Source organism: Neopelma chrysocephalum, unplaced genomic scaffold, assembly GCF_003984885.1.
Source record: "Neopelma chrysocephalum unplaced genomic scaffold, ASM398488v2 Primary Assembly neopelma1_96845, whole genome shotgun sequence".
Lineage (NCBI taxonomy): Eukaryota > Metazoa > Chordata > Aves > Passeriformes > Pipridae > Neopelma > Neopelma chrysocephalum.
The window spans coordinates 1,582,743-1,607,699 of NW_020925488.1; the positions used below are offsets into that span (position 1 = coordinate 1,582,743).

At 47.7% G+C, this 24,957-nt stretch overlaps 1 protein-coding gene across 6 annotated transcripts in view; it reads left to right on the forward strand.

Moving 5' to 3' along the window:
* RUSC2 (RUN and SH3 domain containing 2) overlaps positions 1 to 24,957 on the forward strand; it is a 60,357-nt gene that overhangs the window by 20,891 nt on the left and 14,509 nt on the right. For 3 of the 6 annotated variants that reach the window (XM_027670402.1, XM_027670400.1, XM_027670401.1), the window contains exons 2-3: positions 3,830 to 3,936; positions 22,211 to 24,289. In XM_027670402.1, the coding sequence (XP_027526203.1) occupies positions 22,318 to 24,289 (1,972 nt within the window). In that variant the 5' untranslated portion in view covers positions 3,830 to 3,936; positions 22,211 to 22,317. Of the gene's footprint in view, positions 1 to 1,619; positions 2,038 to 3,392; positions 3,937 to 22,210; positions 24,290 to 24,957 lie in introns of those variants that run through there. The other 3 variants (XM_027670403.1, XM_027670406.1, XM_027670405.1) reach the window with 3 other exon arrangements.

Below are 24,957 nucleotides of genomic sequence, written 5' to 3' on the forward strand. Positions count from 1 at the left end.
ACACACTGAAGGTAATGAGAGCTTGGTCAAAATACCCATCCTTTCGGAGGAGGTGGCAGACAGCTCCCTTTGCTGGGCTGTAGCGGTGAGCTGGAGGCAGCAGCTGTGAGGGTAGTCAGGATTGTGTCCCACACCTCATGGTGAGGGGTGATTAAAGACCTGTTCCAGCAGGGTGCTTGGTGTCAGAGCTACAGCCCAGGCAGCCGGCTGGGATCTGGGGCTGAGCTGTTTCCAGTTCACACATCGCTGGAGCAGCTTTGCAGCAAATAGGTGGGAGGCTGGGGCAGCTGGTGGATGATTTAGCTGCACAATTGCAGCAAAAGTGGAAAGGGTTCTACCTTCTTGTATGTGGGCATGTGCTGACCTCAGCAGCCAATTCCTGCATGGTATATAAAGGAAGAAGCCTGATACCAAGACACAAATGTGTTGGGCTTTTTTCCACCTAGTTGATCTATTTGTGTTCTTGTTGTTGTCAGCAAGTGCTCCGGGTACACATACAGCTCATGTCCAGTGTAAGTGCAGCACCTGGGGCTCCCCCAAAGGGGTGAGTTTTGCTGCAGCCCGTGACAGGGAGTAGGATGTGCTGCCTTACTGGAGTGCACAGTTGGAAGATTGTGTTGTGCATTCAGTTCTCAAAACCCTGGAGCAAGGGGTAAGGAGATGAGATGGCAAAAATTCTGCCTGATACTTGGGATGCTTGTGGATAATGAGACTGACATTGCTTGATAAGGAATTTTTTCCCTCCAAGCTATGCCCCAGAGTGCTGGTGTCTGGGAAGCACTATCCCTGCCTGCCCAGTTTGAGCAAGATGAGGACCCTTGTTACTGTCGGGGCAGAGGTGTCCTTGCACCTCCATCTCCCTTCCCTTCCTTCTCCAAGGAGGACTGTGCTGGCACAGTCACCAGCCTGCATTATCCCTGCTCCCTCCTTGCATGAGACTGTGGAATCAGCCACGCTCCCCTTCTTGCACTGACTCATCTCCGTGATCAAAGAGAAGTCATCTCCTAGAAGACATTCTCCCAAAGAAAGAGCTTTGTTCTTCCTCATTAGTTCTGAGATCTCCTGCTACCTGCAAAGCTTTGGGACAGGACATCAGTTCTTACTGCTGTTGCTGAGAGAGGCAGATTGTGGAGGGAGATGCGTCAGAGGGATATGTGCTGCAGAGGGGCGAGGCCATGTGAGTTTGGGATTTGGGAAACATGCAGAACATGTTTGGGGAAGGAGGATACTTGTGTTGGGAGCAGATATGTGAATAGGAGTGTTTGTCAGAGAGCCCCTTGTCTGCTGCATTGCTCTCTCCGATTTTTAACAAAATATCCCCCTGAGTTCATGTGTTCTGGTGTGTGTGTCTGCTACACAAGGCAGGCATTGCTGTCAGTGAACTGGTTAATGCCAGTGTCCTGTGGCAGGGACAGGGAGGCAGGCAAGTACGCAGCCTGCCAGCATTTATACCTCCTGGCATCAGCATTGGCAATGCTTGTGGAGGACTGGGGAGGGCACTGAAATAGTTTCCATTCTCCTCTCTGCTGTGGGAACGAGTTTCCTGGGTAACAAATGCTCCTTGTTCTGCACAGAGCTCCACAGCTGAAACTCTCTGTCTCCTTCCTCGCTGCTGCTCCCCGACTGTCTCATCTGAAGGGGCCGGAGATGTCTGCTTGAGCCTGCCTTAATTAACGCTGACAGTACAATGGGGCTGGCCAAACGGGGGTCCTGGAGCTGCACGCTAATGGGGGCACAGTAAATAGTCTCATTTACTGCAGCTCTGTTGGAGCAGAGCCTGCCAGGACTAGCTTTCTGCTTGCTGTAATGGCCAGGCATAGAGGCATGTCCCTCACTCCTGCATCCTACCTGGGGCTTGTCCCTGCTGCTTGAACAGGACCAGGTGGTGGTGTGGGTCCCCAGCATTCCAGGAAAAGCAGGCAGTGGGCTGGGGAGCATGGAGTACCCCCAATGGGGCAGATACATTGGCCTTTTGGGAAGGAGCTGTGAAGCCTGAGCTCCGGAACTGGTTGAGGGAGCATTGCCCATGTTTTGGAGGTGAGTAGCAGAGCTGCATCTGCGATTCTGGCTCCAGTGCATTGCAAACAGGCTGCACAGCCCACAGCCAGCTCAAGGCCCTTTCTGTTTTCTTGGTGGAAGGGTCTCTCCCCCCCTTGGAGGGGAAGTCCTAAACTCTTGCCTCTGGAGTCCCTGGTGGGAGCTGCCCTGGGTTTTCAGTGAGAAGTCTGATTTGAATGTTACCTGAAGAGATATTTTAAAAGTTCCTAGTGTTCTAGGAATTGGCAGCCACTTCCAGTAATAAGTCTTAACATTTTTCTGGCATAGGTGTTTATTTTGACCTCTCCAGAGGTAGAAGCTTCTGAAAAGTGTTATGTTGTCGGGGCTGTTGTATTTGTGTTACTTGGTTCCTGTTTTGGGTGCATCAGGGCCTAAAGCAAAAAGTTTTCAGCCATGTGGCAGTTATTAATTTCTCTGAACTTTGTGTGACATTTTTACCCCTTCTTTGACTTACCTGCTCATTTCCCATGCAGACTCAGTTTAGGAGATGGGGTTTGGTTTGGGCTCATGGGGATTGCTTTTTCCAATGTGGATGCTCCAGTCTCTGAGCTCTGCTTGGGTCCGTGCAGGGCTATAGGCACGGGGCTGGATGGGAAAGGGCAGTAACGTGAGTGGTCCCTCCAGGATGGATGGTGCTTCAGTGCTAGAAACACCTCCCCTGGCACAGCCTGAAGCACAGCGGAGTTTCTAGGGTGTGTGATCATGCCCTAACTGGTGAAACACCAAAAGTAGCCACATATGTCCCTTGCCAAAGCTACCTGTGCCCTGTCAGGACCCGCACTGCTCTGCCTATGGAGCAGATTCCATTTCCCCTCTGGTGAAAAGAGGTGATGGAAAAACCCTTTCACGTAGCCCCAGGATAGCAAGAGAGTCCAAGCTTTGCAGGTGGTGACCCCCTGTTTCTGGGAGGGAGATTTGCAGTGAATTGCTTTGCAGAGATGCTGTGATTTAGCCCAGGTCATGGGCAGCACTTTGATCACAGACTGCAGTCTTAATAGTTAGTGGGATCTTGATTTGAGATTCCCTTTGAGAGCAGGCACTGCAGACATCCTGCCCCTGCCAGGTGCTTTCGGCACTGGGGGAAGTGCTGGTCGTTGCTTCTTGCTCCGGATGTGGCTGCATTTCAGGGATGCTCTGTAGATACTGTTGATGAAGCTCTTTAGGATGAGGCACTACAGGAATTTCAAGAAGCTTCAAGAAGCTTCTTGCAGTCTTCCCATCCTCCTCCTCCTCCTGCGCGTTACTTTGCAGACTGCCATTTTATTTCCAAGGGTTCTAGCTGCCATTATCAACGGTAGGAACATAACACTCCAGTCCCTTTTGCTTTCCTTTACATAGCCAGGGTAAGAGATCAGACAGCTTGCAAGCACACGTTATCCAAAATACAAGCTCATCACAGAATAAGATGCTGCAGCTCTATTTTATGGCACGGACTTTAGTCTTTTTATTTCTCCTCATACTGCCTTCCTGATTTCCCAGTTCCTGTAAGAATCAATCCTCCATCATCCAGCTCGACTCACCTCCCCTCCTCTCCTTTTCTGCTCCCTCCCATCCCCTGCCTTGTCTGAGGTTCCACAGGGACTGATTGTGAGCCGGAGCGGCGGTGCTGTGGGCATGCTTGTTCCTTCACATGCAGACACGTCACAGCAGCAGCAGCAGCAGCAGCAGGAGCGTTGGAGATGTGATTGCGCAGACCCTCTGCATTGCCAGGGATGCAGCTGTGAAGAAAAAAAAAATTAAGAAAAAAAAATTGACTCTCTGTTTCCCGCAGCATCCTGGTGAGGAGAGCACGGAGCCTTCTGGAATCGGAGTGCTCAGCGGTGCCAGAGCAGAGTGTGATCACTGACAGGAGCTGGGGAACGAAGGATCTGCGGAAAGGTGAGATGGAGAAATGATCGGGGTGGGCGTTAGTTGTGCTGTTGGTTTTCAGGTCGGTCGTTGTCTTGCACTGTGGCCGGTTTGTTTCTGTAGAGGATGCCAGCTACCCGATTAAGGATTTTAGGATTGATTTGTCTCTTTGGAGGCTGCACTGCTTTGGAGCTGCTGTGATTATAATGGATGCGAGCGAGCGGGGAGGCTGGGGCTGCTGCGCAGAATGTGTGTTTGTCTATTGTGGCTGTGAAATAGCAGTTGTCATGTCCAGGGCTGGTTGTGCAGAGGCGAGCCGTGCTTCGCCCCGGCAGTGCTGCTGCACAGCTCTCCATTGTGCCTGCCATGACAGCCGAGCCCACACGGATTGTTGTGGTCCTGCCAGCTACCATGCTCTCTGTGCATCCCTGGTGGTGATGCTGCTGTGCAGCTCAAAAGCTGTTTTGACAGACAGCACTTCCATGAAAAGCCAGAGACAAAGGGCTCAGACAGAGGAAAGGTTGCTGTCAGTGTGGTTTTCAGCTTTTTTTTTAATCCTTTTTTTTTTTGTTCTTTTTTCACCCTAAATACTGGTAAATGATATGTTCAAAAGGCATTAGGATAAAATATTATGGCATCTAAAACCCTGCTCTTCTGCTAAGAGACACAAGAGCTGTGTACTGGCTGGAGTCCTTTGTGTTGCCAGGGTGTGTCTGTGCTGGCTGTGTAAATGAATGCTTCGTCCCTGCCTCTTTTCACAGATCGGATGAGAAAGGTTATCTAGGAATGGAGGAATTATTGCTTTTAATTACTGAAATGAGGGGTTCAGGCTGGGTACCAGTTACTAAAGCTTAATTACATGGTCTTGTTATAGCCAAATCCCTCTTTTCCCTCCCCGCCTTCTTCTTCTTCCCTCCCCCACCCTCTACACAAATCCTTCCATCAAATTGCCTCTGCATATGGGAGAAGGGCTTGAACAAAGAGAAGGATGTATGTGGGATATGGATATAGATGCTGGAGAGGCAGTGCTCAGGATGACAGTGAGAACAATAAAGCGAAAGCATAAAAGAACGAGATTTCAGTGTGTGTGCTAAAGTGACGTGGCCGTAGAGGAATGTGCAAACGGGAATGTCATAACAAAAGGCGATAATCAAAGAGCAGATTCAGTCTTTCTGGGTTATGGAAGATGCTGAGCATGTGGGGTTGCAATTGCAGGTATTTGGGGGGAATGTGGAGTAAATGGGAGTCACGTTAGCGGTGGCTGTGAAGGAACGTATCATACAAGGTGTGGATTGATGGGTGTCATAAAGGTGCATGGAGTACGAGGGAAGAATAAATCTTCTTTTTTACTTCCAAACACCTACAGCCTTTTATACCACTTGCTTGGCAGGTCTTACCTGGTCAGAAAACCTTTCTTCCATTTGCCAGTTACACAAGAATAATTCAGATAAAGCATTTTTAGGCCTATCAGGGACAACAGCATGGTAGGAAAAATGTAGATAAAATGGTAGATATTTGGCAGGGCTATAGAGGAACTGTGAAGAGAAGAGGCAGATGACAGGGGCATTGCAGAGCTGGAGAACAGAGGTTCTTAGGTCAGGGACCAGTGGTACAGCACACAGAGGGGAAATCCAGGGTTGTCATTGTCAGGGAATGTAAATGTGTTGTTTCTGTTGTCATTCTCCAGCCTCTCAGTGTGTTCCCCGAGACAGTCAGTGCTGTGTGCAGCCTCGAGGGGTTTATGGAGGTGGGGGTTATCCTCAGCACAGCCTCTTCTGCAGTAGTTCTCCGGAGGAACCATTTTGCTGCTGCAGCTTCTCAGTTGGTTTCTTCCTCTCCATCCCTGTGGAGTGGCAAGGCTCCATGGCCTTTATACCTGGTGATGAAGATAAATCCAGAGTTTCAGTGCAGGGAGCCAGGTGGGAAGGAGAGGGCTTCTAGCAAAATCGCAGAGCAGAGTGCAGTTGGCAACAGTATCCTGGAAGCACCTTCTCATCCCTGTCTTGCTCTTGGACCTGGGAAATCTCTCTGTCTCCAGGTCTCTGTCCCTTTCAGGCTCATGGGAGCAGAGAGCGGGATATCTCCTGTGGGTGTGCACCACACTGGGTTTGTGGTGCTGCTGCAGAGCAGGCTCCTATGGGGGATTGGTGGTGGGTAACAACAGCACAACTCTGTGTGTGGTACACCGTGGTCTGGAGGACAGGATGTGCAACAGAAGGTATGTATGCAGGATACACATACTTGTATTAGCATGTGGAAGAAAAATTATGTGTAGTTTGTGTGTACAATGCTTGTCTAAAGGAAAACAAAGAAGTTGATGCAGCCTCCTTCACTGTGTGGGGTGGGAGTGCTCCCCAGGACATACAGGCTGTGCCTCTCCAGTAGGTACCACTCTTACAAGAACATCTGTTAAGCAGTGAGAGTACACAGATAATCTCTGCCTTGAGATGCTTAAAAGGTGTCCAAGAGCTTCTGTGATTGGAGCTGACTGAAATGATTCACAGGAAGGACGTACAGTTGCTGCTGTGTGTCTTCCTCGCTGCATCAATGCAGGTGATGGAGATAAGGTGCAGCTGGATACAAAGGACCTGGACCTGCATTGCAGAAAGTGTAGGTGGCCCAGGAGAACATGCCATGAACTCAGGAATGGCCTGCCCATGGCTCCATTACCACCTCTCAGATGTCTGAGGCTGTGCGAGTAAACAAAGAACAAATTCTCTGTCCCAGATATCTTCATTTTCTTCCAGTCTCATGTTACTTTTGAGTCAAGATCTCACTCTGGTATGATAGCCACACAGTAGTCTGCCTTTTGCAAGCCCTTGTTTTGCTCTGCCCTGTTTTTAATTTATTTCCCAGTCTTATTTTTATTTTCCAGTGTTTTCAGAAAGCCTTATATAATACTAGGGGCAGGTTGATAAATCTGACATGGGTCACTTTCCTTGCCCTTGCGGAACAGCTACAGACTTCATCTTTAATATTTTTCAGCCACATGGTTTCACCTCCTTCCTCTCTTTTCTAATGGGTATTTTTATCAAAAGCCCTATTGCCAGCTGTGATCATGCAACTATTCTTTCATTGTTCTGGGATCAAGAATATCTTGTCCTTCTGACTTGAGTGCATTCATCTTCTTGAACTGTTTCCACTTAAAAGCTCATTTCCATTTTCTGCACCTTCTATAACCTGTATTATCTAACCTGTCACTGCCACAGCTTCAGTATTCTTCTTCATGCCAAAACAGCACCAGAGACGCTGTTTTACTTCCCTCTAATATCTTTCTAGGTGTGATTACTCATTGAGGTTGGTCAGGAGACTTTCTCTTCTAATCTCCTCACCTTCCTTGGTGAATCCAGATTATTTTTTTTTACTTATGAGGTGCATTCAAAGTCTTTTCTGCAGTACTTCTGCAAGCTCTTTGTTCTTGTTGGCATTATAATTGTTTTCCCTGACACACCCGAGATCGACTCTTTAAAAATTAAAAAGGTTTCATTACAGATCTGTTTGCTTTTTACCATTCTGTTTAATATAAACTGGGTCAGCTTGAGATACTCAATCCAAAGCCACTTCTCTATCTTGGATGCTGTGTGAAAACTCATCTCAGTAGGCACAGTTCTAATGATTGAACACAAGAAAAGCAAATCCAGAGTAAGAGATGTGGAGACCTGTGTGGATGGTGAGAGGTGGCGGATCAGAGGTGGCGGTACCTCCCTGTCAGCTATGGACTCACAGGACAGTACTCAATAGCAAGACTTTCTCCCCATTCTTCTGGAAACCATTGAAATCTGACTGGTAGTGGGAAACCTCACTTGTCTTCAACCTGAGCTGCTTTGTAGGGGGACTTCTGAGGTGGATAAAGTGGTTCTGGCTGTTCAGTCCATAAGTCCAAAAGAGACAGAAGCCCACCCCATTCCAGAGCTGTGCGAAAGGCTGCCAAGATAAGGCTTGAGGAAGCTGAGGGAGCTTGGCTGGCAGGGGGTGAAATCCACAGCAATGATCAATGACAGCTGTGTTGGTAACCAGCTTTAGCAGGGATTTGCTGTGTTATCTGCTGAGCAGGTTCCCTGCATGCCCTCACACTCATCTGAAAATTGGTTACTCTCCAAAGAGAAAGAAATAGACTGTCAAAATACCTCTGGTCTCCTATTCTGCTCCAGTTTTCTCTCTTGATGAAAATGATTTTATTATTCAGTTTCTGAAAGAAGTGGGTCAAAGCAGGGACATACCTGTTAAGATGAGCATAAAAGCAGGCTTGTCCACAAGCTCTTCCGTCCCCACCACTGTTGTGTTGCAGCCTCAGGGTCATGTAGACAATGTTTTTTTTCTATCCATCAGTCACATTCAAATATTTTTTACTGGGCAAGTCTGCTGGTGGCTGTATCAGCAAATAAGGGGGAAAAAAACCCAAACAAAACCCACTGTGGTCCTTAACTGCTGTAAATGGGAGGGAGGCAGAAGGCAGAGTGTAATGTGGGTGAGTGGTCATAATGTAGGTGATGGCAACTCCTGGCTCAGGCTCAGCCTCTGAGATTGGACCCTTGGGAGAGAGACCATGAGCTGGTCTTTGTGCAGTGCTGAAGGTGTGGGGCTGGCAGTACCTGTGAGTGATAAATAATAAATATTTGAGTGATACCAGCAATGATGCTGACCGTTGGCTCAACCACCAAACTACCTCTCTTTGCTCCCGCACAGCATGTCACTGCCCTGTTGTTGTGCTTTTGGGGACAGTGGCACAGACATCTCAGTGTTGAGATCCAGCAGTTCCTTCTGGCAGGAGGGGTTTTTCTGCTCTGTGAGTTACAGGGAAAAAAATTAAATATTAAATTAGAGGCTGTATGGAAGACCTTGGCAAATACACAGGAGGTTTTCACCTGATAACTTGACTCAGACCCACTGTTACCTCAGACTAAAGTCCTTACTCCCGATGCAGTTGTACTAATCTCATCAATTTAACTCCAGAACTGCACCTTATTCTTTATAAATTCACACCAGCTGCCATTGCTTCTGGAAGAGCATGACCTAAATGCTTTCAGTGGGCAGATCTTCTCCATTCTGCTCTGCCTGCGTTGACGCAGGACTAGCTGCATGGTTAGTCTCCTTTTGCCTATAGGTCCAACTCACCTGAATTGGTTAGCAGGCTGCCTTCTTTTGGTCCATCCCTGGGGTTCCCATGGTGAAGAGCAGGGATGTGTGCCTCAGGCTCCATTGTCATGTGTCTTCTGTGTCAGCTCAGATAGCATAGCTGTACTCACAGATGTCCTTCTAAGCAGGGAGGATGACCTGTCTGATCATTGAGCTGGTGCAGTTTTCTGGTTTTAGTGATGAGGTTCATTACAGTGTCTGCTGACACAGGATTTTTCCTGTAGTCCCACCCAGTCCAGTAACTCAAGTGGCAGAATGATAAGCCCACATATGAGAAGATCCAGTGGGAGGAATAAATAATTCATATCTCTGGTCCCAAGATCCCGTTGGCTCACACAATGTATCTTCCTTGGCTTTGCCTATTTCATTCTGATGGTTGGTACCTGGAGTGACACGTCTGCCCTGGGGTTTGGCTTACTCTGGTTGACCTCTCCTTCACCACTTGCTAGTATGTTAGTTGTTGTAGTGTCTTCTAAGGGGTTTCTTGCCTAGATGTGGCTTACCAGGAGCAGTGATTGTAGCTTGACCCTTGAGAAAATCAGTAAGAGCATTTCCGCATGCATCTGCACTTGCCCATTTTCTACTAGCCACACCCTGTTCTCACTTGCCCACAGCCCGTGGCATCTGACTTGAACTACTGCTGAGACTTGTCCTCCAGCTGCAGGTCATAGTGCTTGAAATGGCGTTGAGGAGAGCATCATTCCTACCCAGATGTCTCCTCCTGCCTTCAGCTCCTTGTCATATGTCTCATTTTCATTTCCGCAGGCACTTGCTATTTATAATTACTGTATTTATAAAGCACTCTGAAGGTGGTGACTGCTTATTACAGTAAGCCTGACAGCCTGTTTATTCCCATGTGCTTCTCAGAGTGGCTGTTTTTGAGGGAGGACTGGGTCAGAGGAAAGGTGAGGCAGTGTGGGGCTCAGGGGGACCACAGACATCCTCGGCAGTAGGGCTAGCCAGTCCATGGCACAATAAAAGAGAAGGAGAGGAGAAACTGCAAGAAAACAGGGATGTCCTGGCACTGACGAGCAATGGCATGAGGGTGGTTAATGCACAAAGGTGGTGGTGCTCCAGCCACACACCATTCAGTTCATGTTTTATAGCTTGTTGAGACACTGAGAGTCAATGCTGGTCCACTGAGGTTTCTGTTGTCTGTGCTTCTCTTGGTGACTTTGCACAAGCTTCAGAGACCCCATAGAATATTTCCATGTCTGTAACTCTGACCTCTTCCAGGCTTTGTGCTGCTGACAAGATTTGGTACCTCAGGGTAGAGAAACACCCCAAACTGAAACAATGAATTTGTCACAGAGGCACTGGGGAGTGATTCCCCTCTGTACCAGAGCACGTTCAGCAGCCAAAGCACTTTGGTCCAGTGCCTTGTTGTCTGCTTCCCCCTTGACACAAGTTGAGGTTGAAAAGAAGAACCACAATAACCTCTTGGCCTGCCCATCAGAATAAAAGGGGAATCTTCTTTCAAGGGTGCAAGCCACCAGACCTCACTGATCTAATGAGGAAAATTCACCATGGTAATATATCCTTCAACCCAGACCTTAGTAAGACTTTGAGGACCTTCTTGTCTCTTGGGGGACCTCAAAGAGAAGTTGCATGGGGACATAGAAAACCTCTCTCACAAACCTACACCAAGAATTTGTGCAACTTAAGAGAGCAAACCCCCCAAAACCACACTACATAGACAGGGTAAAGAAACTCTTTTTCTCAGAGTGGATATGTAAGAAAATCCCCTGGTTTCTTCTAGGCTAGTCTTGTTGTAAATCTTGAATTTTTTTAGCTTGAGACTAAGTTACATAAGTGTACATTAGAGAAGATAGTCACAAAAGTATACTTTGTCAGGTTCCAGATCATCAAATGGATTAAATTGATTCCAGCTCATTAAACTGATGTCTTTAAAATGCTAAAAGTAACTGGTTGTCACCCTGGTCATAAGGGACTTCACCTGGTGAGCATATGCATATGAACATTAAAGTACATAACAAATGGAATGGAAGATTATGGTACAGAGGCTTCTAATGTTGATATAGAAAGCAGGGCCCATCCCATTGTCACTTGGGAAACTGTGTACAATTAGTCACCCCGGCTCAGAAGCATGAATGAGTAGTTGGGGAGAATTGAGGAACTTCCCAGGAAACTGCACAAGGACCTGGAAAACTCTCGTAAGAGGGGAGACTGAAGAAATGGGAGTTACTTGAGATAAATGGGAAACTGTAGGGTTTGTGGTATGAAATAATGAATGATGTAGAGAAAAGCAATAACAATTTATGAGGTGCCCTGATTGTAACATGGAATTACTCCAGGAAATTAAGGAGGATTATTTGAAACTGATAATATGAATAATTTTCACATACTGTGATTAATTAGTCCATGAATCTTGCTTTCAAACTTCAAAGCCCAGCAGTATTCCCAAATGGCTTGGCATTTTTGTGAATAAGAGTTCCCAGTATATTTATAGTACATGTTCAGAAGTTGCAGAGTTTTAAAACCTTGTGGTTTTGTTGAGGCCCATCTCAGTGCAAGGCCTTAGGAAAGTCAAATGGTTCTTAACCACTTGTTTCAGCTACTTGTTTTTTCTGATACTTCTGGTACTGAAAGGATACAATAGGTTCAAGAAAGAAGATGTCCAAATGTGAGTGTGTCCTAGCTGTGAAGATCTGGGAGCCTGCAGTGTGAAGGTGTCTCCTCAGTCCTCTCAAACACCCTTGGAGTGATTAAAAGCAGACTGCTCATAGAATCGTGGGATGGTTTGGGCTGGAAAGGACCTTTAAATTCCAGTCCCCCCGCCATGGACACAGACATGGATACCTTCCACTAGACCAGGTTGCTCAAAGCCCTATCCAACCTGGTCATCCCTCCAGTAAACTTGGTTGGTCTCTTGGAACTGTGACTGCTCTTCCAGTACAGAGTCAAGGATCATCCCTATTTGCCCTCCTTTTTTTCACAGCGAATAGGTCTGTGCATACTCTGCAGCCCAACATCCTCAGCAGAAGACCTTGGTTAATCCAGGGTTATCAGATTTAGTTAGACCCTTAATGCTCTGTTGAACCGAGTCATTCCAAGTCTAATTAGCACATGAGCTGTCTTGTGGAGTGATATCCTAAAATAAACTGTCCTGAATGGAACTTTACAAACTGAGTTTGGTCTGGGTTGCCAGCCCCTATAAGGGATACATTTCCCTCTCAGAAGTATGTGTAATCATTAGGAGTGTCTGGTCTGATTCATAAGTATTTTATTAAGGTTCTGGCTTGCCTTTTGTTAGTTCTGTTGCATGGAAAATATTCTGTTACATAAACTGATGCTGTGGTTTCATCCAGATCCTCTTGAGTTCTGCCTTGCCGCCAGCCATGCAAACATACAACACACCCACACGTCAGGAGGACGCTTGGAGAGAGGTTGGTAACTGGACCGAGGATCTGAGAATACTCTTGTACTTGAGCAGAATGAAAATCTTGGGACCAGGGATTGGCAAATGGAGTAGGAAATATGATCCTCTCCCTGCCCTAGCCCAAGGGCAAGCAATGAAGTTTAATACCTGTATGTTGAAAAAGACTGACAGATAACCACTATTGTGGCGTGTAATTTGGTGTGGAGTGCACTGGTTCAGGAAGTTACAAGCCCTAAAATTTGCAGGAATTAAAAAAAAAAAATGTTCTGAGAGATGATTGTGTAGTGTCCTTCTTTGCAATGTAAACAGTTCCCATATGAAGGACCCTGCTTGTTATTAGGCAGTCTGACTATGGTCCAAGGATTTTTTTCCCACATCAGGCGCTTCTTGTCTCATCTTCCTGCGAATCATTCTTCCTTTTTTCATTTTACCCACAGTGAACTCTGCTGAGTGATATCCAGACAAGATTGCAGAGGACCTGCAAGGGTCAAAAAATGCACAGTCTTAACAGTAATCAGGCAATTTCCATTTTCAAATCTGTGTGCTACAGGATCTCTTCCTTCAGCTACCTTCAAGGGGTTGCAACATGCAGCCTGTGGTCTAAAAGCAGTGGGGTATCAGTGTTATTTTACATATATTTATGTATTAATATATAACTATATGTGGTCCTGATGTCCTTCAGAAGGCAGGATAAATTTCATGCATTAAACTCGACAGATACTGCCTTTATTGGGCTGATACTCAGCCTTTTTGCTTTCTACAATGCTGTCATTCCCAAATCCGGGAGTTTTGAGCCTCCAGACCGTTGAATTGCTTTCTGCAGTGGAGACACAGAAGATGTCTTCCTGTGTATCCAGCTATTGCTTCTGGTCTTGGTAGAACAACCTCAGGTTAGGAAGGGTTAAAGTCTCCCGCAGTCTTAGCAGGAGTCAGCTGTTGGACACAGCTGCTGATTAAAAAAACATTTAGATGTGCACTGTGAAGAGGAACATCTAGTAAAACCAGGCTGCTGCTGGGATGTGTTCTGTTTGTGCCTGATTTCAGAGCTCCTGCTTTGTTTGCACGCAGTGTGTATTAAATTCTGTGTAGGATTGCATCATTTAATACAGCTCTGCAGATGCAGGCAGTCTGGCTGCCTGATGTCCATCACTCCTAGGTAATGCCATACCTTCATTGCTTCTCCTATTCACTGGGGTGTGGTTACCTAGTTGTAGCAAACCGCTCCTGTGTTCCAGTCTGAAAATAATCCTGCTGGAGTTTTTTGGCATCTCTAGCTGCTTTATTTATAGTGGCTTGAGGGGTGATACTTTTATTTCAAGAACTTGGCCTGGCTGTGGTTTTACTTCACTCTCCCATAGCCACCTCTGCTGCCTGTTGTGCTTCTCCTATGTTGCTGCATGAGGATGTACATTTGTAATCTGCCATCCCAGAAGTATTTGGTTTTCACTTGATAGTGAGTGATTCCTACATATGTGGTGCTCTGGGCTGAACAGATGATAAACCTCATTTTACAGCCTCTTTAACTGAATTATCTTAAGACTGAGTTCCTTATTTGTCAGGGTTTCTCAAGTAGTCACTGATACTTTTGCCTTGCAGGGAGGGTTCAGGATTGTTCTGCAGCTCTGGTTGCTGCAACACATGGTCTGGACAGAAATGCAACGCCAGTTTTAGTCCCCATTGAGAAGAAGCAATAGGGAAGATATGCCACTGTGGAGTGGCTGTGGAGCCTGTATGGATGTGCTGACCAGTAGTGCAGCAAGATCTTATTCACTGTGAAGGCAAACCATCTTTGTCCCTTTTAGGACTTAGCTCATCTCTTTTCCCCAACTCATGGACGTGGTAAGGGATCTAGGACTCCTTGAGGTAGAGCTGTCCTTGTGCTTTTTTTTGTGCAGATTAAACTAGCTTCTGAAATTATCCTTCCATAAGCTTTGGATAAGCAGGTCATCTCCTTTGCCATGGTCTGGGCAACACTTAAGTTTCCTGAAGCTAGATTCCAGTAAGTGTTAGGGAAGAAAATCCAGTGGAAGTGATTTGTGACCTCTCTTTGAAAGGTCTTTCCAGAGTATAGTAATTATAGGGATGCTATGGATCTCTAGCAAGTCCTGAAGTCTCCAGTGCTGTTGAGAACATTTCCATCTATATGAAGCATCTGTACCCTCTCCATCTTTTGATGTCATCTCAGGAACCTTCGCCCTTGCAGCGCACACCTGAGCAAGAACAGCTGCTCTTTCACCTTTGCACATGAAACATGAGACTCGTGGGGCAGTTTTGCCATCCTGTCTGCCTGCAGGCACTGGTCAGAGAGCCAGCTTTGATTCCTGAGGCTGAGCTGAGTTTGATGCCTGACTCCTTCAGCCAAACACTCCCTTCCCTGCATCCTGTGGCTGTTGTGGTGGAGTGTTTTGAGCTCATGGATCCCAGGTATAGAAGTTGGTGGCTTCACTTCTGCCGAAGCCACACTTCTGCTGGCTTTGACTCAGGTTCACCCACAGCTGCTGGCTGTGGTTTTGTCCCTGTTCAGCTGCAGCTGCTGGTTCCTGGAGTCCTCAGTTGGGCAGGTCTGTAAAAGGAGCACGTTCATGAGGCAGCCAGCTGACAGTCCTGCTTTGCCACAATTCACAGAATCATACAATGGCTTGGGTTGAAAGGGATCTCAAAGATCATGTAGCTCCAACCCCCTTGCCCTGGAACAGGGAAGCCACCCACTAGGCCAGGATCACTAAGCCTTGGCCAAAGATGTGCAGCTAGGTAAGAGTTAATCTTGGCATCCTCAAATACTGATTGTGCCCAGCAATTTCATATGCTTATAGGATTTTTTTCTTTCTGCATGGGTTCTTGAGTGCTCTGGTGACCCTGCAACAGCCAGGCCCCAGCACCCGGGCAGATCCATTTTTCAAAATGGAATTGTGTGATTTCTGCTCTTGTAAGATCTTCAGTAAGCTTTCAGAGTGCTCAGGCAGAAAGGTGCTATACAAGCGTAGTCCCTCCTCCTGCTGCTGCCACTAGAGTGTCTGTGATAAGAAAGGATTTACTGTGTCTGCAGTTTAATTCAGCAGCAATTTCTGTGTGATATGAACAGCTCAAAACATCAGAGTCTTTTTCTTCTCTGCAGATTTGCATAAAGTAATTAGGAGCATATGTGGTGGGGGCTGGGACAGAGTGGCTGGTGGGGAGGAGGAGGAGGAGCAGGTTCCATCCCAGATCACCTCAGTGGATGCTGTGAGTCATGCCCTGTAAATGGCTCTTACTGAGTGCCACATGCCAGATGATGAGTCACGGAGCAAGGGAGCACAGAAATGGGAGAAACTGGTTCGGTCACTGTCCTGGCTCCTGTGATAGCTGGTATAGATCTGCTGCTTGAGCTATTTCTGGTGTCTTGTATAACTCTAAATGCACAGAGCAGCTGGGCCATCTTTTCCTCTGACTGGGAGGCAGTACCTGCCTTATGCTGGTTGTGTCATTGTCAGGAATACACAAACTGCACCTATTGCTTATTTTCGTCTCTGCTGGTGAGTCCCTCACCCCTGACCTGTGCAGCTTCTTGCTGTCAGGAGCTCAGAGGCTGTGACTGACTGTCACGTGCTGCAGTTTCCATTTGGAACACATCATAATCCTATATGGTTCTGAGATGTAATGATACATTAATCATGGGCTTAGTCAGACTGTCCTGGAAACCACTGGAAAAAGCCCTGGCCAAGGCAGCACCTCTTTGTGGAAAGAAGAGGGAAGTGGTCCTTTTAGGAATCACTGCTCAGCACCATGAAAGGAACCAGCATAAGCTGAGGCAGACATTTAGTATTTAGTGTTCCTGTGTTGCTGCAGCCCCCTTTAAACATCAAGTTCTGGAATGTTCACTCTGGGACGATGCAGACCACCCTCACTATGCTCCCTGTTTCCCGAGGCAGGGAAGGAGAGCTGGAGGTTGAGGATGAGTCAAAGAACTAGTATTTCCTTTTACACCTTTTCTTTCATTAAACACACTGGATGATTTAATAAAGAGTTTAATGAAGGTGTGAATTTGACAGATGATGTATTAGCTGGCAAGAAATAAACAGATGTCCAAACAAATACCACTAACTAGTACCACCCTACAAGAATTTACAGGCTTCCTCAGCTCCACTCTCTGCTTGCTCACCCTCGTGGTTCAGATCCATCCCCAGGCCACTCATCCTTTGCCACTCACCCCATCCTCTTCTCTGATGCTGCTATCTGAATGGCCTCCAGTTTCCTGAAATTTTCCTGATAAGATTTTCTTTAAGACCATTCAGTACTTTCTGGCAGCTTTTGGAGTGGCAGAGCTGATGCAGGGACAAACTGCAGTACTGGTGCTGGGTACAGTGAGCCCTGAGATCCCCCCACACTGTCTTGAAGAGTGGCTTTCAGTTTGGATTAATCTCCTGGCCCTTTTGCCTGGAGTTAGACATACAGGGAGTAAGCTGAATATATCTCTCCCTGTGGAGCAAAAAGGAGATGTGTGTATTGTGCCCTTGTCTGCAAAATCACACAATCCGTTGCTTTTTGCGGCATTTCTGCTGGTGCTTGTTTTGTAGGGCTGTGTGGTTTCTTCAGGCGTGTTGATGCAAATGTGCTGTAGGAGTCAGGGATTCACATGGAACAGTTCTCAGAACAAGCAGCTCCAATACAATGGGATTTTTTCTGCTTCTTCTATGAAACTGAATGCACAGCTTTTAACCCTGTTTTTCTGTCTTTTACCCTTACGTGAGACAATGAATCTTGGTCTGTCTGAGGAAGATGCTGATGACAGTGAAACCACAGCCATACAGAAAGAGGCAGCAAGAACCCTCACAGTTAAAGATTTCCTTTGGACATTCAATTTCATAGATGAAGTGACTAGTTTCATAGAAACAGTAATCTGTTCAGAAAAGCCATTCTCCAAAAAGCCAGCATTGCCTCCAGCTGACAGTTCTGATGATCTTCCTCCTGCCTTTTTGTCCTCTGTGCTCTATGTGGAGTCTTTTTACATTTAAATCACATTTATTTCTTGTATCTCTGCATGCCTCCTCCAATATTACGTTTTGTGAGAAAACTGTGTCCCTGTGTGTTCAACCCTGTCACCCAGCAGCGGACAGCACTGAGCAGAGAGGGATGTTAAGTATTCAGCAGTAGAACTCCAAAATCGCGGTTGGAGCCATAAGAGGTAGCAAGGTTCCTGAAGATGTGTGCTGCCACACCCAACTCATCAGCTCCTGGAGGCAAAGCTGGTGCTTACACCAACCCCCTCTAATGGAACCACTTGAGAGCCACTCTGGTGCCTTCTGCATCTTCTCAGTAGTGTTGCGGAGGTAGGAGTCTGTACTCCAGAAGCTGTGAAGCTGCACCGACCATCTTTAAATTAGCACAAGGTCCTCAGTCTTTGGAGTGTGGCAGAAGAGGGATTTGAGAGCCTCTCTGTAGTGCTCAGCAAGGACTTAAAAGGCATGAAGTGCAGAGCCTGAAGGATTCTGCATGCTCCTCCTGTTCCCTGCAGCATGCTGCCTCCTCTCTAAAGCACAGACATGACTTGGTAGGCGGCTCTCAGATCAGTGCTGAACCATCCTTTGTTGCTCAGCACTCACCTGCTCTTTACCTAGAGCTTTGCTGTAGCTAAGGAGTTTTTGTTTTGTATGTTTATATTCGTGGGGCTACAAATCATTCCTGAGCAATTCCACACCAAACATAGGTGTCTCACCAAAAGCCATCCTTTCTGCTCTGTATTATCTTGACTGGAATGAAGCACCCACAGATAATGAAATGTGTGGTCCTCACCTTCTCTGGGTAACCCCATAGCACCTCAAGAAAGAGCTCACAGAGTAAACAACCCATGTCTCCCGTGTTGCAGCAGAGGGTGTCAGTATGGAGAAGGCAAGAATTTTGCTGTTGGAGAATAAAATGGCTGTTGTACTGACGGATCTAGGGTTGTGGTGCTCCCTGCATGCCTCCCTGCCTTGTACTGCCATGACATGCTTTTCCAGGCAGGGATTGATGCTGGATGCTGCGTTTGCTGTTGTACAAGCATTTACAGCATTTATCATTTATCATTTACAGCACACCGTGGGCTATAAATGATAAGAAGAATGAACTGATCTGGCAAAAAGCATTCAGGTATAGACTATCCACATCTGGAAATTTCCTGTTGAAAAGAGGAGTGAGGGCTTTACAAAGAGCTGAACAAAGAGCTGAACAAAGCCAGCAGAATCTGAAATGTCTGCTTGCTGCATTTTATTCCCCAGTGTCAATCCCAGCCTAGCAGACCCTGAATAGGAAGAGGAAGGATCCTTCTACTGTCTTCCAGAATAAGAGAGTGAGAATCAAGCGGTGGTAGGGCTAGGGAGGATGCTCTGGTGTTGGGAACTGAATAATCTTTGCTCTGGCAGTGCCGTCACCAACCTTCCTGCATCCCTAAGTCAGGAGGAAGGGAGGAGAAGTGTTGCAAGGGAGAGGGAAGGAGTATCTAGGGCACAAGACATCATACCTATCCCTAGAGAAGCGATCAGTATGTCTCCTGGCAGGAGCTGTCTGCATGCCACCTGTGATGGGGGACCTCAGAGCCTTGCTGGGGGCAGGCTGTGGGTGCAGGCAGGATGGGCATCCGTCTGCTGCAGCGTCTGTGACAGCCCGGGAATCACATTCCTCCCGGGGAGCCTGTGCTGCTGCCGAAACCGAAATGCTGGGCAGAGTCGTGTGTTCCAGCCAGAGCACAGGAGAGACAGCTGGGAAATGGCTGCGTGTCAGCTCTGACATTTTGCCGTCAAATGTCAGAGTGTCTCTGTGCAAGCCTCGTCCTCCCACAGCAGCTTCTGCACTGACATGAATTGTGTGCTGCTCGGCGGGGCTTGTCAGCAGATGGGTGCTGGTGCTGGGAGCCGGCTCCAAGCAGCCATTTTCCAGAGGCAGTGGAGACACGGTGCTTCAGCAGTGAAGTGTGCTGCCATCCTCAAAACAACGCTTTTCAGATGGATGCGTTGTGGCAGCACTGCAAATACGGCAAAGCCTTATGGAGAGATGTGATCTGAGCATTACAATCAGCTACAAGGGCAGTAACAAGGGCAGGGATGGCCCATGTGAGTAGATAAGTGCTGGGGGACCAGCTTTTTCCCAAAATGCCCGGAAGGGGCGGGAAGACAGGGTAAACTTCTGCTGAGTTAAATAAAAATAAACTCAGATAAACTCAGAGCTCCTGTTGCGCCATCAGTGGAGCACAGGGTCCAAAATGGGGGATGAACACCGCCCCAGCCACTAAACACCACTTTCAGCATGTGTGTGTGTGTGTGTGTGTGTGTGCTCTAGGCTCAGGGTCAGGAACTACTGCTACCCACAGTAGCTCTTTAACAGTGGGATCTTGGGAATCATGGATGTAAAGGATCTTCCCCCAGGATCCGGGCAGAGTACGGACTCATTACTTTCGGGCTCTGTGGCAGTGGCTGTGAGAAAGGAGCCAAAGGCTTGTAAGACGGAGGAGTCACTAAAAGGGGTGTAAAGGTTGATGGGGGTTTTAAGGAGACTATAGGTGAGGGAGAGTTTGGAGTTGCACAGTAAATAGTCCAGTTGGATGTAGTCCAAGTGGTCCAGGAGATCTCTGTTCCTCAGAGCCTAATCCTGGGTGAAACATCCCAGCAGCAGCAGACGTGTAGGTGAGAGTCCCCACCCTGTAGGTCTCTGGTACTATCTACCAGAAGGCCTGTCTGTTCTCTGACACTGGTGTTAGCATTAAATTTTGCATTATTGGGTGTTTACTGTAAACACTAGCTCCATTTCCATCTTTGTATTTTTATTTCCTGACAGCATCATCCTGTGTCTGTGAGAAGCACTACTATGTGTGGGAGGAAAGTACTTCTTTTGATCATTTTTTTATCGTCTTATAATTGCTATTCTTACATCTTGAAGCTGAAAGAACTGAAGTTCCTGATGTTTCTGTGTAGCTGTCTTATTGCTTACGCTCTTGTTCAAACTTCTTTTACCCCACATTTCTCAGTTTCCCTCGTGGACTGCCATGTGCCTTTGCAGCTCTGCTCCAAATCCATTATCACTCCATAGTCACAAAAGCTGGGATAAGGTAGGCAAAGGCCACATGAATGCCACTTTCTAGAGTCTGAAGGTCAGTGGTGCCAGCAGACCTGAGGTCCTGGAGTCCAGAGCAGAACCACAGGATCCAGTTTTCAGGGTGCGGTGAGCACTGAGGATGGCTGGATGAGTTAGGGGATGTGTGTTGCTAACCAAGGGTGTTTGGGCCAAGGTTTTCAGAACAAATGGTGGACCTGTGAGAGCAGTAGGTAATTTTGTAATCTCTCAGGATCATCCTGGATCACTGAGGTCTTCTGTGGTTTCTCCCTCTCCTTGCTGCCTTAGTCCTCCCACGCACTTGCCTGTGTTGGATTCTCTGAAGTGTCGAAGGGAAGGCAAGTCTATTCTGGAAGGATTTGCAGGCTGGACCTCCAGGTTAGGTAGGGAAGGAGAAATTAATATGTCCTCTGCACGTAGATGCTGGTGAACATCTACAAGAAAGATGAAGAGGGACTTTTGACATGAGCAGGTAGTGATAGGACAAGGGGAAAAGGCTTTAAACTGAATGGTGGGGGGTTCAGGTTAGGTATTAGGAAGAAATTCTTTACTGTGAGGCACTGGAACAAGTTACCCAGAGAATTTGTTGATGCCCCATCCCCAGAAGTGTTCAAGGCCAGGTTGGATGGGGCTTTGAGCAACCTAGTCTAGGGAAAGGTGTCCCTGGCCATGTAAGGAGATGATCTTTAAGGTCCCTTCAGCCCAAACCATTCTATTATTTCTCTGACTTTAAGAGAACCTGATATTTACTGAACACAGAGGGAGTGGGGCTCTTAGTGCCCTGCCTGTATGGCTCCTGGGACTATTGTGCTACTGTTAAGTGCAGCAGGTAATAAGATAAGCAGGTAAATACCACAGATAATGTAACAGAGAGCTGTGAAACAGTCATCTCAGAGCACGGGAGGAACCAGTTTGAGCTGAGGCTGAACCATCAGCAAAAGGTGAGCAGAAGCCAGTGTGCTGTATGGGACCTACTTAACCATCACTAGTGGCCCCCCATGGCCCCACTGAAGTAATCTGCTCCTTTTCACTGAAGAGGCCTTAGTGTACATAAGTAGTTGCATACTTTGACATGCTCCTCTGGCATTATTAAAAGAGTCAGGACCTCATGGGGCCTTCTGGATTTTGGAGAGGAATGGCTGTTGCTGCTTTCCTGTTCCAGTCTGATCCTGCTTTCCTGTCTCTGCCTGGACCTGTGTGTCTCTGATGTTGCAAGACCTTTCAGAGCAGTTCTGTGTTTGGTTCCTGAAGGAAAGTTCAAGGTACCTAAAAAGAGAAAAAGATGTTTAGTCCTGTGAAAGAAGGTAGACTGCTCTCGCTGGAGTGAAGTGCTTCACTTCAGATCCTGTGCTGTTTTCTTGTGAGCGCACAGTGCCATCTGCAGTGAGGTCTTTGTTTGGCCCAAAGCCTGTGTAGCCCTTTGGCCACTTGACTGAAATCAGTTACTCACTTCAGATAACTTTGAGAGGGGTCAGGTGGAATCACAAGTGTCGTCTCAGGAGCCTCCAGGGAGGGTGACGTGTTTGTCTTACATTGTGATGGTTTGTTTTCCTGAGGAAGGACCTTATCCTCAGGTACTTGTGCTTACAAGGACCTGTCTGTTTGATCCTTGTCAACACATGAAATCTTCAGTCAAACCAAGGATGCTTTAAGTAGTCACTGCCTTTCCTGAGAGGTGACTTCCTTTGTGATTTTGTCTCTCTCTAGGTATCTGAATTCCCTCATGAGAAGTGTCCTCCCTGCCTCTCATGTGCAGCCTTACCTGTTCATGGGTGGTACCAGCTTCACTGATGCCCTGAAGAGCATTCCTCACCATGGATAGTCCACCCAAACTGACTGGTGAGACGCTGATTGTCCATCACATTCCTCTGGTGCATTGCCAGGTCCCTGATAGACAGTGCTGCTCCGTGAGCAAAAGGACCAACCCCTTCTGCCAGCCAGAGCTCAGCATTACACGGACCTCTGCCCTCCCAGACAGAGACCTTTCACAGACTGACTCCTTGGTATACAGCAGCTTTCTCCAGACCTCTGAAACCTCAGCAGAGGCCTCAGACAACAAAGAAGGAAAAGCAAGGGATCTCATTGTCCCTGGTGTCAGTAAGCGACACAACCCTTTCCTGCTGAGTGAGGGTGAAGACCTCAGCATTTTTGGGGATGACTTGGGTCAAAAGTCTTTCCACCTTCACAACTCACTTGTCGATGGCAAACCTCCCTTCAATCTGCAGGAGCTGGCCCTGCCCCCTTTCCACCTCCATGACTCCAACCACATTGTGAAATCCTGGAACATGGCCAGCCGGTCCGGTGTGGTGGATGGGCAAGAGGACAAAATCAGCAGTGATGACATCCAGAAGAGGAACAATGCAAACAGATGCCATCAGGCCTCAGAACGCATGGAGCTGGATGAATGCAGCTGCCACCGTGGCAGCTCCTCCAGCTTCTCCTTCGATGGTGGTGACCAGGAGTGGAACCAGAACACGGGTGAATCCCTGGGGAATCAGGATGCCCTGCACAGCCGGACATGCAGCTGTTCCAGCTCAGAGATCCAGCACTGTCGGTGCTACAGTTCATCAAGTCAGTCTGAAGTGATTGACCAACAGATGGGCTACATCAGTGACTCTTCCTGCAACAGCTCCGATGGTGTGCTGGTGAACTTCAGCGCTCTCTACAACAAAATGAATGGCCAATCTCAATCCAACCTGAATTCAGCCAACCTGTCCTGTGACTCTTCCTTCTGCAGCCACTCAGACACAGGAGCTTTTTACCTGGATTTGCATTCATCACCCACAGAATCCAAGATGTCTTGCGAGTCGCATCACCCAGAGAGTTCAGGGAAGGTGTGTGGGTGCCAACACTCCTCCTCACCTGTCCTTGATGCTAACTGCAACTCCTACCACCTCCACTGTGAGCCTTGCACTTCAGAGAGCTCTGACCTCACTGCCTGCTTCCAGAGCCAAGCACGGCTCGTTGTGGCTACTCAGAATTACTACAAGTTAGTCACATGTGACTTGTCTTCCCAGTCATCCCCCAGCCCCGCAGGATCTTCCATAACTAGCTGCTCGGAAGACCAGACCAAGGGTAGCCCAGCCCAACCCACAGAATACTATCTGTTTAGAAGGCCTGACCTGAGACAAGAGGAAGGCAATGTGGAGTGCAGTGAAGAGGAGGCAAAGGGAGAATCTGCCCAGAACATGATTGAGGGTCAGGTCTATGTCAATGTGTCACCACCAAACCTCAACACAAGCCGGCAGCGCTCCAGGAGCTATGATCAAAACCTGGACAGGAGTCCCAGCAGCAGGCTGGGCTCCTTGGAACGCATGGTGAGCTGTCCAGTCAAGCTGAGTGAAAGTCCAGCAATACCCATCCAGAGTTCTCCCCCAAAGAGAGTGACATCTTTTGCTGAGCTGGCTAAAGGACGGAAAAAGAATGGCACCTCCCCGCCCCTCCGGTCTAGCGGTGATTCCTCCTTGGAGTTCTCTCCTATACCTGAGACTCAGCGAGATTGCCCAACCTTCCTTGAAGAAAGAGCTCGGCGGAGCCAGAGTCTTCCACCCATGCCCTTTGTCCATGGCCTGAACCGCAGCTGTGAGGGCTTCTGTTTGAACCATGCTTTTGGGGACAGCCAGGCTTTGTGTTCCACCAAGGACTCGGTCTCCAGTGAGAAGGTCTCCGGTGGGCATGGGGCAGGTGAGCAAGCCTCTCTCTCCCTGCTGATGGAGGCAGATGCCAGCTTCTCGGGTGGCTCTGCCAGTGGCCACGGACAAAAAGATGTTAGAGCCCGAGCAGACGGTAAGAAGCCAAACTAGGCAGCATGGAGAAGTAAAAAGAAAGGCAGATCTTTGGGATATGAGGGGAGCTGCAGGGGAATCTGCCTGGCGGTAGGAGACCAGTGCCTGTGGAGTTTGGTTCCTGATCTCCCTGGTTCCTGGTCTTTGACCCTGGGGCAAAGCCTTGCTGTGCTTATTTCAGACTCCTATCAGTGCAGATGTCTTGTCCTTATATTACTAAAGCCTCTTGAGGTTTTGTTCAAACCTTTCATATCATGTAAGGGAGGACATGACATTAGCACTTCGAGTCTGTGCAGCTTGAAGGGTTGTCTCCCTTCCAGGTATTTACTGCGCTTGCCCATAAGAATCACCTGCCCTTAGCTCCTAAGACAAGAGATGTGAAGATGCTCAACAAAGTCATGTTCACAGCAGATGAAGGGACTTTTTAAAAAGCCTTTCTTCTTTGGAGCTACTTGGGGCAGAGGTGGAGAGGTGGAGACTGCATAGCCAGCAGTCTCTTCTCCATGCAGGTTCAGAGACGTCACAGAGTCTCTGCTGGGACTTACAGTGTGAGTCCTGCAGAGACTAATCTGTGTGCCTCTGATGGAATATCGTGGTCATGTCCTCCACAGTGCTTTGGATTGTAGCATTTGTTCCCATGGAGAGTAATTGTCACAGTTACCTCTGTAG